The following is a 15,059-nucleotide window of genomic DNA, read 5'->3' on the forward strand; positions in this document are numbered from 1 at the left end:
ATATGAATACACACTGGATGTGCAAGTGAATGGTAAATTCCCTTTGTCTATGTGTGATCATGCATTTCACAATGTGAAATGGGAATCTAGAAAAAAAAAAATCTATAAATATTTGTGCTAAAGTAGGAGTAAGTTCACCTTATGTCTTTGGTTCATTTCCACTGCAGTTAAGAAACTCCTTTTTTCATATATAAAAGATGAAGGATGCAACAGAAGGCTATCATTTCTTTATTTCTGGGCATAGCACAGCCTAGGGAATTTATTACATTAAGGCATTCATCCAATCCGGTAAAAATAGTTTTTAATCTTATATTGGACTCTACTGTATAGCAATATATTTGAGTGGGATATGTGAACAAAATGGTATGAAAATCTGCTAGCGTATACTGCTGGGTATATAATATTAAATTTCAAATCAGCTACTGGATGTTTCTTTGATCAGGCTGATAAAATTGTGTGTAAAATGGGAAGAAGAGCAAGATCAGTGATGAAACTGCTATTTTCCTTGGTATTTTTTGTGTAAGACTAATCTTGGCAGCACAGATAATTGTGCAAAATATGGAACTCTAGTACTAAAATTACATTGTGTGCCAACTGATACGATTTTGCACAAAAATGGAACTACAGTTAGCTCAGTAAGAAAAAGCAATGTTTCTTTGTCCTTTTAACCATAATCTATTTTTGTACAAAATCGCATCTGACTGCACAAATTGTGGGGTTTTTTTACTGAAAAGTTTGCCTCACCTCTTTTCCCTTATATATTTTTTCCTCTCCTCTGGTGTTTTTATGAAAGAATGAAGTATAGATGTCTTGTTCAACATACATTTAGCTATGATAATCTAAACATAAACATAGGAAATCTGATAATTACGTTCTCAGATCCCTTATCTTGGCCATGTTATACATAATTTCAGCTCACAGCCACCTTTGTTCTGAGAAGAAGATCCGATACACTTAATATACAAAGCTTCACATTTAAGTAAGGACAGAGAAATTGAAATGCTACCTAGCGGTATCTGCCATGTGGTATAATGAGCACTGCTGTGATACCTTCATTGCATAATGTCACCACTTGCATATTTACATTCCGAGCCTCTGTGTTGTATTAACTATGTTTTTTCTGCTTAATGGATCTTCACAGCTCAACTTCCATTTAAAACACAGAACCCCTTTTACAAGGCCTAAGTGCTACAAAACAGCCTTTCTATAAATTAAAGTCAGCCCATGTGCATCTGCATTTGGGAATGCTTCTGAAAGGGTTTTAAAAGCAATCAATTACAATAATTCATACATTTAAAGATGCAACTCCAACAGTCAATCCAACTTTTCTTCTCATTATAAGGTAAATGTGAATGCCAGCTTGTTACTATTCCTGGGGTTTGTCTCTGCACAGCAATCGTACCATTTTAAGTAGAAGTGTGGAACATATTTCATGTTTGTCTATGCATTTTTTAGTTCATTTGGATTATGATACCTTTGAAATTAAAGTGCAGCAGCAGTTCCTGAATGATTTAACATGTAGACATTTTTACTCTGAAGTAGGAACAACTCGTTCTTGTTTATCTTAATCCAAAATTGAGTTGTATCAAACTGGAATAAGTTCTCATCACCTGGAATAAAAATACCCAGGTCATACCCCGATGTAGGAATATCAGTTACTAAACTAATGTGCACACTAAGACTTAACAAAACACATAACGTTCCTTAGGTAGATCAGGCCTAACATCCCACGTTTCCCGTTGCCACAGCGTGGGCAGTTTTGTGGCAATGAGGGTATCTGGAACCTCACCGTATAACCCCTGTACACCCTGCAAAAATAATCATGGTCCCACTCCTTCAGTGAGCAAGTGATCGACTGCTCCTCTGCAGCAGGGAACCACACAGCCTTCAGACTATTCAATAGATTGCATGTGGCAAAAAGGGAACGCTGCGCAAAGGGTGTGAATGAGTCATTCGACATTTCAGGTTGACTGAAGTCATTCTGCTACATTTATTTCTAATCTTGATGTGCTATCCACATTTGCAAGTTAAGCAGGATGGGAAGAAAGAGATTTAAATTATTTGCTACAATACACACGTGGAACACAGCAGACTCTGCATGTGTGTGAGAATGTGGGATTACATGCATGACTGGGTGAATGCAGCATCACGTGAAGTGCCTTTTCTACCCTCATACAGGAGCAGGCATTCTGCACGCAAGCCTGAACGCATCTGAGCAAAAGTATGTTTGAACATGTGTATCTCTAGGGATCTGATTATAAATGAAAGATGTTCATTTGCAGTATGCCTGAATGGAGGAACAGAGGTCCCACGAGCATACTTCAGGTGACGTGTGTGTTGTGTTTTCTTTGGCAAATACAAATCTGAGCAACTGTGAATAAGCTGGTCCGTGTACACTTGGAGGGTAGGTACGTGTGTTGTGTGCATGTAGGTGACAAGGAGCATGCATGAGCATGAGCAGGGGTCAGTTGAAGCTGGAATTTATACATTAGTCAATCATCATCAGCAGTGAACCACTTACTTAAGATTTCCATGGGAAGAATACATGGTAACCTCTTAAAGTATGATCTGGCCTAACACTATGCTCCTTCACTCCTGGCCATACTTCCAGTTTAAAGCATAGGTTTGCAGAGAGTCTCACTTCTTATAGCTCACCCCGAAGTCTGTTTGATCCATGCATATTTAGCAACTTTAAGCATTAAGCCATCCTAAAGTACATGCTCACCTCTGAGGCTTAGAGGCCTCAGTTCAAGCACTTGAGTTTGAAGCTCTGGAAAAAGACACTGACTTAGCTCTCATTTTAGAAAAAAATAGCTATCAGTATGGAGACAAAGATCCTGGTGAAATGCCTCACAGGAAATATTTTCTGAGGGTGAAGAGGCAAACATAAGATACTTCATGAGTTACTCAAGGCTATGTCACAAGGACTCAGTGCTTTAAACTGAAGATGGAGAATCTCGCTGCGAACATGGACTCAGTGGGCCACACACGAACTAATTCTTGAGGAGATGAAGTATCAGTTGGGTGGGGCAAGCAGAGCTCTGGTATCTTGCCTCAAGCTAAAAACAGTCAGGTTTGGTTTTGCACAGAGCTAATAATGTGTTTGCATCCAGAGCAACAGACTGGCAGCATGTTGCATAGGTAAAGGGCACTGCCAAGATCTGTGTTATTATTTTTATTTTTCTGGTAATGTCCAAATTATCGTGTCCTTTAAATTATTAAGATTTGCTTACTGCATAAAGCACTGCAGACCCCCCCCCCCCCCCCAGCCTCTGTTCTGCAAGTTATTGATACCACACTTAATTAACCTTGGTGAGCGAATATAGGATGGACATTGTCTTTCTCAGTTTCAGCCATTTTTGCTCAGTGCCACAGTTTGCATATAAACCACTGAATGGTGGTACTTAAATCTCCAAGTAAAATTGCTTTAATGGAAGCAAAAGTGCACATTCATGATGTTTGTATTCATAAGAAGTTTCATATGCTTCATTATCTGAAAGCCTAAACATTGGGCCTAGTCTACACAGATTCTGTCCTATTAAATAAAGAAGTGAATGCAATTCTTGTGCAAAAAGTTTAGCGAAAATACATCCTTATATTTGTTTGGGTGGCAACTGCAGGCATTTTACTGCAATTCCGACTTACCCACTGTGCTTGTATTGGCTTTGTACGAAGATAAAAAGGAATGAGATGAAATCCAATTTTTATTGGTGAGTCCACTCCAAGGCACACTTATTGAGGTACATAAAGGTCTAGCAGCCATTGGAACTGGTGATGAAATGATGGGAGTCTCCACACAAAAGGACTCTGTATAACCCATGAGGGTCTTGAGTAGCAGTGGGAACTCTGGATGTGCTAGGATACCATAGCATAGGTAATCAGGGCAGAAGCACAACATGATCTACAACAGCTACAAACCAGTTCGCAGATCCCCTGAGAACTGGCTTTGGTCCCACCAGCTCACTTAACCATGAGAGCACAATCATTTTACCTTGAATTTGTTCTCAGGCTGAGAAATGGGTGTGTACTCATTTAAAGAAGCCAGCTGTTGCATTCAACATTACATTATGGTTTATGAGGGGAGGACAACATGCTATTTCTTCCACAACACAATAAAACATCATGTACAGTTGTTCCTACAGTTATGCTCCAGAATACACTGTGCTAACGGCAGTGTTGTCGCCTAAGAATCACCTCATGAAAAAGAGTTGAAAGCAAAAAGAAAAATAATCGGGGAATTGATATCATATTGACAGTTGGTTGGATTGGTTATTGTGTTGTTATGTTACATCTCTTTTCCTTACCCTTTCACCACCTTTCCTATTCATAAGGCAAAATGAAGCAAATTATATCCTTCCATATGGTGCAACTTAGCAAAAACCAATGGGTCAGAGCTGTTTATAGAATCGTACAATATTTAGATTAAAAGGGATCTGTGGAGATCATCCAATTCAAGCCCCTGCTCACAGAAGGGTTAACTTTGAAATTATACAAGATGGGAATGTAACCTGATTTTTCTACAGTGACTACTCTAATGGAACACCAGTCTCATTCAGGCAATGATATAAATTATGTGCATGTCTAGATCGAAGACATATGGAATATCATTTAGGTAGAAGATCTGCATCAAATGATTTGAGATTTCCTTTCAATATGCATTCATAAGATGATATTGACTTCAGTGCTAGACTCCAATTATACAGCTGCATATTATCAAAACACACTAAAATGAGGCTAGCATTACAATCATTTCCCGACTTCTGTGTACTTAAAACCCTCATTATGTAACTTTAAAAAAATGATTATTCATAGATAGAATTCAGAAAACAAGGCAATAAAGGAAAGAAAGAGAAAATTCCAGAATGGAAAAAAAATTACTTGGCTAGGCACTGTGGAAAATGCTATGTGTCATGTACCTCATACAGCCTTCAAGAAGGTGCTCCTCTTCTACATAACTTAGAAAGTCTGCAGAAGAAAGTTTTGAGAGCTGCAAACCGTAGGAACCGTGCAGCTCTCACCCTTCAAGATGCATCGTGAATGTGGTAAGGGCTCTGCTGTGAGAAACCTGCCAGTGGCAAGAATTACGCGTCACAAGACTTAAACAAGGCCCGTGCACTGCTACAAAGAGCTTTAACCCCTCAAAATAGGGATTGGTGTGATTACTTCTATGATGAATGGGGTGAATTTTATCCAAATTGAATACATCCAAAACCATGATCAACACTGCAATTCTGCTTCCATATGAAAAACCAAAACCCTATAATGCTCACTGCACTTCCATTTTCTATTCCATTTTCTATCAGTTTCTTCTATCTACTTTACTTGCTATCAGATTTAAGAAACTGCAATGTTCAGATTCATTACTATTGCATATCTTGCTATATTTGATTATGCTAGGCTGTCTCTTTTGTCTTGAAGATGAGCCTTGCTTTTTAGTTTAGCTTTACAAAAACAGTTATATTTAATAAAGTGATCATCTTTGTAAAAGAAACTAATCCCCAAACATCCCCAAAGCATTCACTGAATTTGGGATACTGTTTTCTTGGTTGTTCTGTCTGAAAGTGGTTGGACTTTGCTCAACTCTGCAGCTGGTCAAGGGAGAAAATAGATGCTCAGCCCTTCCAAAGCTCAAGTCAATTAGGCATCTGAGGTTGCATAGCAGAAGTTGAAGCATTCAAACCCACCCCTCTAAAATGCAATGCCAGGATTGTTTAGACTGAACAGAAGAACAACATTTCAAAAGAACATCCTGCTCAAAAGCTAAAAAACATTTCAAATAAAAAAGTAAAATTAAACACACCAAATAGAAACTGTTCAAACCAGCAGTAATTCATTAAGAAAGTAACCACTGTTCACCCCGAGAGATTCCCAATGCATTTCACAAATAATGAATTAAATTCAGACTCACTTTGTATTTCTGGTATCCCAATAGGCTTCATCAGAGGGGGATGCAGCAGTGCTGGGCAGGGGCCACACACTGCTGTAGTTTCTCCCTGGTGTGTTTTAAAGGATTACAGCTGCTCCTTTGGCTTCTCTTGCTAAAACTACCCAGCACTTTAATTAAGAGGCCCTATTATAGGCTCTTTTTTTGCAGCAGCCTCACTGAGAATAACACTTCTCTGGACACCTCTGGTATAGGTTAGCTGAGCTGGTAAGCCTGAATGTTAAAATATGATGACTGTGTCCTTTGACCTCAGCTTTACCCTGGAGGGTACCTCCAGTTTGGCTGCTGCTTTCCGTGACTCTATATCTATCCCTTCACCGAACAACGAAATCCATCCTCCAGTGCTTTTCAGCAGTGCACAGCGGGTTAGGAGCAGAAGCAACAACTGCCCAATTAAGGATAATTGATGACCACAGGCAATCACCCTACAGTTGCAGGTCTCATGTGCAAGAAATGTGCTAGGGCATATCATTCAGTATTGACTCAGGGGAAAGGGTTTGATTCTCTCTGAGTCACTAACACCATCTCCTGAAGTGGTGAGAGTTTCCTTAGAAATCTCCTCTAAATTACCAGATGAAATCACAAAGCTCTTAGAAGACTCAAAGCAGTGGCTACAAGTGTGCTACCATTCCCAGTGTCTCTATAAGTTATGGTATACAAAGAATGGTAAAAGCTCTTTAGCTGGCTGTGGAGAGGAAAGGAATCCTTCAGTTGAGAGCAGTACCCCTGATGATTTATTACAGTGAGACAGTAATAATACAGGTAGAAGCAGGTGTGGGGAGCTTTGAGGCACTCCAAAGAGATAGAAATCAAGCCAGAAAAAGGAACTCTTAATCTGGAGTACCAACAGCTACCTGAAGAACCATCCTGAAATGACTGCCCTGGTACAACACCACTGGGAGAGCTCCTCATTCAAACAAGGCCTTCATCTTTCCTCCCATCTACTTCCCACTCTTTATTTACTCTCTTTAGCTCTCTTTAGAATGAGAGAGTGCTGAGGCCTGGGTTTTCTTCTGCTATGACTTTGCCTGCACCTCAAGAACTGATGCGTTTAGTTGTTTTTTGTTGTTGTTGTTTGGTTGTTTTTTTTTTTTTTTTTTTTTTTTTTTTTTTTTTTTTAATTAAGACAGCTACTGCATAGTAAATTCCCAGTGGAATTATTACCTTGATGTAGCTGTTTGAGGTACCTTCCAGGCAGGTGTATTGTGTTGACCACAGCTAGCCTCATTGCAATAAAATCACCTGTGCTTTCTCTTCCCTGAGATTCCACAATGAGGAATATACCTGAAGTAAAACACTTAAATATTAAAGCACTGCTTGTTTTTGGCAATGAAGACATAACCTCTGTCAGTGCAGAGCATCCAGTGTCAACAGTGTCTGAAAGTCAGTTGAAGCTGTTATCTAAAGGAACTAATTAATAATAAAGCTCAGGATGCTTAAAGAGCTGACCCTCAGAAGCCCTGGAGATTTAAGAAATATTTCTAAACCCATTCTACAGTTGCAGTTTCTAAACCCATTCTGCAGTTGCAGTTCTTAATGAATGATTAATTTCTACAGACATCATCTTGTGGTTGCTTCAACCCCATTTCCCACAGTGACCTCAACAGTCAAGGGGAGCAAATCAGAACAGTGTTGAAGAACAGTTAAAAAAATAAAAGTAAAATTAATTAGTATATAGTATGGAGGTACTTATCATGTCTGTGTACTCACAGCTTATCTGAGTTTTGCATTTAAAATAAGGATTTCGTGGTTTTGCTATGTATGAGAAGCACGGCGTACATTAAGAATTACAGCACTAACTGTAAGGGCACATAATGAATTTCCTGAGAAGTTACAAGTAAACCTATTAGCTAATTTATTAAGTAAAATTATTTTTAAATATGGGTTGTCTAAGAAACTCAATACTTTGGTTTGATCTTTAGTTTGTTTCTATAGCCTCAATACTGGATTGATTAATCCAGGTGTTTATACTACTTAAAGATCACAAAAACCTTGCATTGACAACATATGAAGATTTTTCCAAGATTTTTTTTTTACCTCTGTGATAGTTCTTATAAAAAATTTTCCCTTCAAAAAAACCCCGGTGTTTAATTTATTCCTCCAGACGATGCTACAAATGGAGCTTTCAAGATACTTGAGGTGCCCACAGCTAGAATGGCCCTTTCAAAATGTTCATCACTTCACACCGGGATTCTCAGTAGACAGCAGAGCCTCCACCATCTTTCAACAGGGACATTTGGCTTCACTTCTGTTGGAAACAGAGGGAAGCAGCTGCTGCTCTGAATGATGAAACTCTTAACTGTGAGCAGCGGTATCAGCCCCACTGAGAACTGCCTTGTGATGTCATGGGAAAGGAAAAATATTTTCTTGAACATCATTTAAAGCTAATCTGACACCGCAAACTTTCAGAGGCTTTGATTATTGAATGGGCTCATTACATTACAGCAAAAGGAGAAGAGAGCATTAAACCATTTAGGCATGTAGTACAGGTGTAATTACTTGAGATATAGGAGACAGAAATATATGCTATATCAAGTCAGTAGGCAAAGGATGGAGGTGCTGTACATGGCCCCTGCTGAAGGTAATGACATGATTATGACAATGCCTATACAATTTTCAGCGATGTAATATTGCATGCCTATTCATCCCCTTCTACTAAGAATGTCGAAGTACTTGATGACTTCAATGAATTAAGATTCACCTTCTGCTCAAGATGGGAAAGTATTTTCAGACTAGATTCAGTTCTCTTTGACAGTAGAGTAAATAGGGATAATTTTTGTTTGCTTTGATGGATTTAATCTCAGGGATCTGTTACACTATTAGAATTACCAAGAAAGGAGAATCCAAGCACATAATGGTTTAACGATGGCATTATTTCTGTCAGTGTAATGAAAATACAGCTTGAAACTTGATAATACAACTTGAAACTGTAAACTAATCACTCTGTTAGAGTTAGAAAGTGTTTGTTCCATCCCCACGTAGAGCTCTGCATACTTGGTTGATAGAGGGTTTGGTCACCTTTCTCAGGATCATTATGTTTTGACCCCCATTTGGGTTGCATACTGGACGTGACAGATGAATAGTCTGATCTGGTACAGCAAATGCCATGCACAAACAGACAGAATGCCTCCAGTATCCTATCTTTATACGCTATACACTTCTGCATGAAAAACAATTACCAGGGCACATTCATGCACAGAGACAATTTTAGAAGTTTGTCCACGTCCTAAGATAATCCCTGTTTAGATTGCAGGGTTATGGAGTGTTTCTCCTGTGCCAGAACTCAGCTGTACCTTGGAGAGGCTGCAACCTGGAAACATGATATTATTTATGTAGCTAGTTTTTAAAAAATAAAAAAGGAATGCCAGAGCTCTGAGGGTTAAATTTTGTACTCTAAGGGTTACTGGTGGATTTGTCATGATGAGATAATAAAAAAAAATTGGGGAACTAGAAAGGGAAGTCTAGAGAACGTAAGGCATACAGTGCCTCAGGGGAAAAAAAAAATGCATGTAATTAGTACTGTATACTGCTCTGAAAAGATAAAGCCATATGTAAAAAAAAGGCTAGAGTCAGGGAGAGGGAGGAAGGGTGGATCCTGGAGCTCCAAGAGAAGAAAAAAAAAGAGTTTCATCATGTATTGGTGCATACTGTTCATTTAGGCATTCGAGTAATTTTCTTTCGTCTTGTAATATTTCGCAGTACTGACCTGTGATCTTAGTGCCAGGATAACGTGTTCGTTCTTAGCAAGCTTATTCCTCAAAGGTTAGTCTCCCCTGCTTAGATGTTATTTAAATGGTACTTTAGCATGGTTCTCTAATCAGCAGAACAATTAAAAAAATTTACAGCTACAGGAAGAACTCAGGCCCTTCCAAGATCACTTTACAGCAACTATGCTTCAGAGAGAGTGCTCTGGGCTAAAGCCAAAAGAAAAGAAAGATGCCCTTTCTCTCACCCAGATTATCCAGCTGGGTAAGTCTGACATCCGTGGGACAGTAGTGACCAAACATCAGAAGCATCTGAGCAAAGCATCAACCCACTAGAATCCCACTATCATGGCAATCAGCTTGTACCTTGAAGCATGAAGACCACAGCACCTACACTTGTTAGCCTAGCTAATATCACTACTAATTCTACTCATGTTTGTGCAAGTCTCTCTCTCCCTGCGCCCCCTTTAAAAAAGTGCTTATTTGAAATGGTATTTAAAATTAAACTGTCACGACAAAATGCAGAAACAAGGCAGCCTTGTCTAGTGATGAAGAAAGAAGATCAAGAATCCAGTTTCCAAGCCCAGCTCAGCTAGATTTGCTCTGCATCCCTGGGCAAGTCACTTCACCTCTCTGTATTGTAGGACACATCTAAAAAGTACAGTGTAGCCATACATGGAGATATTTAAATGGAATGGGATACTGAAAGCCATAAAGCTGCCTTCTCAGGAGCCCAGTTAATTTTTGGATTGTTAAGCCAGTACGCCTTTAGTGCTTTTGTCATCTCAATGTCATTACATTCATGTACATGGGCCTGATTGTAGTTCTAAAGCGAGAGCATTCATACTCACCTCTCTTAAGGGCAAATGGGCAAAATGCCCATCAAAGGCAAAAATGTGTGTAGACATTAAGATGAAAGGCTTATACAGGGAAGAAAAAGTTACTGCCATATAACCCCTGATGGTAATATACTTTGCTGCTGCCCAAACGTACAAAGAATGGTGGAAAACTAAGCTGAAAAGACTAAGAAGTCTCCTTCAAGAGAGCTGCAAAACAAAGATTTTTGAAAGGTATCGAGGGATTTATGGATACCATTTGCCCTGACTGGAATGTGCCTCGCGGCCAGCCCTGAGCTTCAGATCAAGTGTGTGATGATCATTTTATTGTCTATAGCAATTTGAGGAACTGAAAGAAGACAGAATAGCTTAGTTCCTCTTAAACCAAAACCAGACTCTGGAGAGAAGGAGAAAGACAGAGGAAGATAGGGCCTTATTATATTGTAAAAACTAAAGAAACTAAAATGAGCCCCAAAGACATAGGCATATTAAGTGTTGATAGCAATACTTCATTACTGGTAAAACATATGTCATTTTCTCAGCCACAGCGGGTAGGCCCTTCTGACTAATATCAGAGACTGAACTTGCCAGTGAGTGTATTTTATGGTATATGTCTTATAGCTCTACTAAGAGGAGAATTTCAAGTGAAAATACTGTTAAGGGAAGAAACATAGTGAAGGGAATGAAGATCATTTTCATTATGTCAAGCAGTAAAAATAAACCAAAAGAGACTGCCTACAGCAGTAGCTCCAGACCTGTGGCTTAATAGCAACCTCTTGCCTGCCAAACTTTCAGATATTGCTTGTGGCCACAGAGAGCTGCTGTCAAGCTGCAAATTGATGGGGAGGGCAAAGTATAACATTGTACAGAGGACATTACCTCCTCACTGCTGTTGCCCTTGAATCAGCAAAAATGGAGGGCACTGGTGTATGGTTGCAAGAGTAGAAGTTAAGTGTGGGGGGAGAAGAAATTCTGTGTGATTAGGTAAAGGAAGACAAAGTGTGAAGAGAAAAGTGATGTCTTTTATTAAAGTAATGGCTATAACTTAGAAAAACCAGACAAGCTTGCAGACACGCTATACCTTCTGCAAACTAATATAAGAAGGTATAAGAGATCAGGACAGACAGCTAACTTGAGCAGCAGAGCCCTGGTTGTCTGGAAGTTGTACAAAATTATATCTTGTGAAAGACCAGTTTTTGTTTTGCCCAGGCAGATTCCTCAGTCTTAACAATTTTAGGAGATGAGCATGGAAGGGAGTGGTAGAGATGAAAACAACTTCAAAATCCAGACAACAAAACTAAGCTAAGTTTAGTTACAATGTGTACATTTCACATTACCTATCCATCTGTCTCCAGGTTATTCTGCTTTCTTGATAAAAATGGGAATGACACACAGCGCTATTTTCTGTTTAATCTCTTATCTGTGGGATTGTGAAGTTCGGATGCAAGAAAGAAACAGAAGTAAATGTCACTAGATAGGAAGGTAAGGGGAATTGCTTCACTGGGACACCAACAGCATCTTTTCACCAAGCTACTGCTAAGGGAACATATTTTCTCCATATCTTTTCCACAACTCATTTCACCATCACATCATAGCCAGGGTTTCTGTCCTATTCAGAAACCATGGAGCAGAGGCTAAAGCAGGGGCACCTCTCTTCTTCCACTTAGATGTGGATGACTGGCATTGCTAGCTGCATCAGCTACAGTCTTCCATGCCAAAACAGAGCTGGTGGGCAACTCTTTCTCGTCCTGAAACCCAGCTCCTCCTGCCATGCCCATTTACTAAAAACTAAGTCATTATAAAACCTTTCTTCTCCAGACAAATATAAATGTAACAGCTTCTCCTCCTGCTGCTGCTGAAGAGAGTTTAGACTATTATTTTTTTCTAAGAAAATTTTGTGCTGATAGGGTGCTACTAAATCATGTATTGGAGACCGGTGCCCTTTGGCTCACACGTTAACTACAAGACAAGTCAAGTATTACAAACTTTCTCTATGCCCACAAACACACATGAAACGCACACAGACCTTGCCATACAGCTCTATAGCACTCTGTTCTAAAGAAATATCTTGTGACAATACTGCATATTACGCTTACAATGCATCAAAAAGCTTTACAAGAACATTAAAAGCAATTGAGGAGAAATCACATTCACGCCTGGCCCCTCAAGACCCCATCACATTCTACAGGAGACACCAAAAGGAGGGTCAACGATGCCAGATCTATAGTTGCCAGAAACATTTTTCTTTCTAGGCATCTTGCCCCATTTGGTATGATCACACTGGGTGTCTCAGAGACACAATAGTCTGATCTCTGTCAGAGCAACCTTAAAGTTTCTGGGAAATCTGGATATCTCTTTGCTTTGTGCTTCTGACTGAAAAAAAAGAAATAATTCCCCATTTATTATTCTCTTTGCTCTGTTCCAATAAATACCCTCCTTCTGAGCACAGCCCTGGTCCCCCATTGACAAGGAGAAAAACTTGATGCACCTGCAGTGGAAATGAAAACACACTAAATCTTGAGCCTTGCAGCTAAGACCTTACTTGTTTAACTCTGCAGAAAATGTGATGCTAATTTAGCCAATGCATCTACGCTTAAAACTTCATAGTGAAAGAAGCAAGCAGCTGAGCAGATCTGTACCTTCGAGGCAGGTGGTTGCACTCTGCTGTTTCAGGATCTGTGTTGAGACAAAGCAGTGGGGAATGGCACGAGACTCATAACAAGATAAATAACTTGCCTCCTGTCTTCAGTGCAAGTGCTTAGCAAGGGCCGAAGTCTGTGGAGCCATGCGGACACACGAGTCTTCACCACGGCATCTTCACCTCTCCCTCATGAAGCGCAGCCAATCAAGCCAGCAGAGTGCAAACCGCAAACCACGCAGGAGCTCACAGGCACGGTAGCTTACCGAGCTGGGTGTGGGACTCAGCTTAGTGTGGTTTTATTCTCCTACTGCAAGGGTTACAGCTGCTGTAGGGCAGTTTCTCTGAATGCTACAGGTGTTTGCTGCTCCAGCTGCATGTCATGCGCTGGGGCACCCCATTAATTGCTTAATGCTCAGTTATTTAATGTACCTGTCTGGAAAGCACTGGCCCCTTTGGACACAAGTAGCGATCCCCAGGAGCAAGCCATCAAAGGTCTCCTAAAATGTGCCCTCTTCTCTAATATGGGGTGACAGTGGTGGTCATTAGCTATCAGCATTTGAACTTGTGGAGCACCTCTCCTGCCACACATCCCGTCTGATGCAACAGTCCATGGGTGCATACACACAGGGCACCCACATGTGAAGCTGTGCTTGTATCTCTGTAAGCAAATACAGGCAAATACAAAGACCGTCTTGTGCCTTTGTGGGCACAGGACAAGAGGGAGTTGGTATAAGAAAGAGTCCAGTATTTCATCAGATTCTGCCATTAGTGTGAACCAGGGGGCCGTCTTCAAGCTGTGAGAAAAGAGGTATGAAAATCTGATTCTTATAAGAGCACAGAAGAGGCACATTTGCCTATTTAGTTGTTGCATCAGTTTGGTCACTAGCAGGGGTGGATCGTGGGAGGCTGGTGGCCTGGACAGAGCGACTGTGATCTACCCAAAGCAGTGATGATTTGTCTGGTGCTATGGCTCTTTCAGATGGCAAAATATGTATGGACCCCATAAATGCCATAAAAACAAAACTGTAATTAAGGCTTTCTCCTCAGGTGAGCAAAGGCTGAAAAGATACTGCTGGGTTACGGCACTGAGCTGTTCCCCTCACACTGCCATCAGTTCCTCTTCCCGCCACCCCTACAGAAAATGGCAGAGGTCTCCCATCCCTCACAGCAGGGGCTGGAAGCCAGGGAGGGGTGGGGCTTGAGGAGTGATTGACAGCCCCTCTGAATGCAAGGACCCTATGGGGGAAGGGAGGGCTGGTTGAAAGCATTCTGATTGGACTAGGAGAGAAAGGAGCTGGCTGTTTGCAGGTGATTGGCAGCAGTTTGAATCTGCCAGGGGAGAGGTTACCCAACAGTCACGGCTGTTCGGGCTTTCTGAGGTAACGAGGAGCAGGGACGGGAGATAAGGAGAGGGCTGGTCCTGGTGGTGTGAGTCCACCTGTGTGTTCTCCCCTACATCAACCCCGTTGGTAATTAACTCCACACATTAATTACACTGGGGGAAGAGTTACCCCTGCCCTACGCTCATCCTGTCCCTGCTGGGGCTTGGCCACCCGAAAGGCTGTTTTCCTCCCACTTTTTCTTCCCTGCCCCCAGAGCTCCAGCCCCTCCTCCTGCCTGAGGACTGCCAAGGGCCAGCAGGGTCCCTGTGGGAGAAGGGACGTGGGTGGCTGGAAAACGGGTTGCTACTGGAGAGCAGAAAGCCCCCTCAGGAAACGCAGCCCTTGCCCTGGCTCATGGGCTGCCCGGTACCGTGCCTCCAGCCGTTAGCACCAGGCATTTCAGAGAAAAGTAAAAAGGAATTGACATCAACTGAAATTTCTCCCTGCAGCCATCACTCTTAGACCATTTAAAATCATCACCTAAAACCCATAATCTAAATTCTGTCTGGTAGACTGTAAGCGAGGAAAGGACCATTTACTGCAGCTGAAATA

The 15,059-nt window shown here is 40.9% G+C and overlaps 1 protein-coding gene across 5 annotated transcripts in view; it reads right to left on the minus strand.

Moving 5' to 3' along the window:
* GRAP2 (GRB2 related adaptor protein 2) overlaps positions 1 to 15,059 on the minus strand; it is a 114,061-nt gene that overhangs the window by 28,547 nt on the left and 70,455 nt on the right. Inside the window, exon 1 of one of the 5 annotated variants that reach the window (XM_030041506.2) lies at positions 13,124 to 13,266. The exons of 3 other annotated variants lie outside the window; for them this stretch is intronic. Coding sequence is in view for 1 of the 2 variants with exons in the window: in XM_030041503.2 (XP_029897363.1) it covers positions 4,917 to 4,921 (5 nt within the window). In the remaining variant the exon portion in view is untranslated. Of the gene's footprint in view, positions 1 to 4,916; positions 4,943 to 13,123; positions 13,267 to 15,059 lie in introns of those variants that run through there. One more of the 5 variants, XM_030041503.2, reaches the window with a different exon arrangement.

This window comes from Aquila chrysaetos, chromosome 17 (genome assembly GCF_900496995.4).
Source record: "Aquila chrysaetos chrysaetos chromosome 17, bAquChr1.4, whole genome shotgun sequence".
Taxonomy (NCBI): domain Eukaryota; kingdom Metazoa; phylum Chordata; class Aves; order Accipitriformes; family Accipitridae; genus Aquila; species Aquila chrysaetos.